Source organism: Eimeria tenella, genomic scaffold (assembly GCF_000499545.2).
Source record: "Eimeria tenella Houghton genomic scaffold, Eth_scaff3360, whole genome shotgun sequence".
NCBI classification, from domain to species: domain Eukaryota; phylum Apicomplexa; class Conoidasida; order Eucoccidiorida; family Eimeriidae; genus Eimeria; species Eimeria tenella.
Genome location: NW_013544379.1, coordinates 1 through 1664, shown reverse-complemented (window position 1 = coordinate 1664; position 1664 = coordinate 1). Strand labels below are relative to the sequence as shown.

At 45.6% G+C, this 1664-nt stretch overlaps 1 protein-coding gene across 1 annotated transcript; it reads right to left on the bottom strand.

Annotated features, from left to right (window-relative positions):
* Window positions 1-1049: 1049 nt before the first annotated feature.
* On the bottom strand, window positions 1050-1570 carry ETH_00037320 (uncharacterized protein; the record flags this gene model as incomplete). Its single annotated transcript, XM_013379492.1, has 2 exons — window positions 1050-1120; window positions 1459-1570. Coding segments are annotated over 2 exons (183 nt in total), but the record flags the coding sequence as incomplete, so codon positions are not given.
* Window positions 1571-1664: the final 94 nt, after the last annotated feature.

Here is a 1664-nt window from a genome sequence, read left to right as displayed (position 1 = left end):
CCCCCCGGGGGGCCCCCAGGGGGCCCCCGCGGAGAGACTGCAGAGATTGTTTGAGGGTTTCTAATTCGGCAGCAGTAAATGAAGGGGGAGGAGAAGAAGCAGAAAGGAGAGAAGAACCGACGCAGGGGGAGTGAGGCATGTTGTGCTGCGAGGGTTTAGAGTTTAGGGTTTAGGGTTTGGGGTTTGAGGCGCACGCGCCTGTGCGTCTTCCAGCGAGTAAAAAAAGCAAAATAAGAGATGAAATGGGAAAGTAAATTCAAAAAAAGAAGCACTAAACGCCAAACTCCGAACCCTAAACCCTAAACCCTAAACCCTAAACCCTAAACTCTGAGCCGGATGGTGGCGCTGCGGTGTCTGTACACCGCAAGTTGGGCTAGGGTTTGCAACTGTTCACTAATTTGTTTCCGTTTCATAAATTAATTTAATTTTTAATTAATTAAATTGTGTTTCTCGTTCAAGACCAAATAACCCCAAACCCGAAACCCTAAACCCTAAACCCTCGCCAAGCTGGCGTGGTGGGCTTGGTGGGGTCGTCGCCAAGCCCCAAACCCTAAACCCTAAACCCTAAACCCTAAACCGTTTTCGCCGCAGCTAAGCCGCTGGGCGTTTATTCAGGGTTGAGGATGAGGGTTTGGCCGCAGTAGCCGTGGCGCCTCTCTTAGCGTTTTCTAGGGTTTAGGGTTTAGGGTTTAAGGCCTAGGGTTTAGGGTTTGGGGTTTCGGCGTTCTGGGCTTTGTAGGCAGCCTCGAGGGTTTGCTGCTGCAGCATTTTAGCTGTAAAGGGCTTCCCCTGCAGAACGCAGGCACGCAAAGAACCATAAAGCCGTTAGGGTTTAGGGTTTAGGGTTTAGGGCTTAGGGTTTAGGGTTTGAAAACAAGACGGGCACCAAAAACGAAAGGAGGCAAATTACGGAAATCTGAAAAGCCCAACTAAACACAGAAATAAACAAATAAACAAAATAAATAAATTAATTAAATTAAATAAATAAGATAAATAAATTAAATAAATAAATAAATAAATAAATAAATAAATAAATAAAATCATCTCACCTTAACAAAAGTTTGCTTCCCCGATTTCTCCCTCAGCCGCAGCAGCAAAGGAGACAGCAGCGTATTCTCGTCTGAGTCCCAAAATAATAAATAAACAAATAAATTAATTAATTAATTAATTAATTAATTAATTAATTAAAACAAAAGAATAGTTGAATGAATTTCGGGAGCAGCACGTAAACGGCAGCGCACGCAGCAGCAGCAGCAGCAGCAGCAGTGGAGCAGCAGCAGCAGCAAGTACAGCAGCAGCAGCAGCAGCAGCAAACGTGTGGCAGCAAGAACAGAAGTACCAGCAATGCAGGCAGCAGCTGCAATACGCGTTGCTGCAGCAGCAGCAACAACAGCAACCACAGCAACAGCAGCAGCAGCAATAGCAGCAGCAGCAGCAGCAGCAGCAGCGCGAGCGCACCGTCAACAATTTGGTTTTGCACTTGGGGACTTCCGAATTTAATTGTTTTTTCTTCATTTTCTTTTTGTTCAAGAGAAGCAACAAAAGAAATATAAAAAGGATCTGAAAGCATTAAAAGACAAAAGACAATTTCAATTAGGAAGCAACTTGAGACCAGCTGCAGCCGCAGCAGCAGCTGCTGCGCCTGGAGCTGACACAGCAGAAGG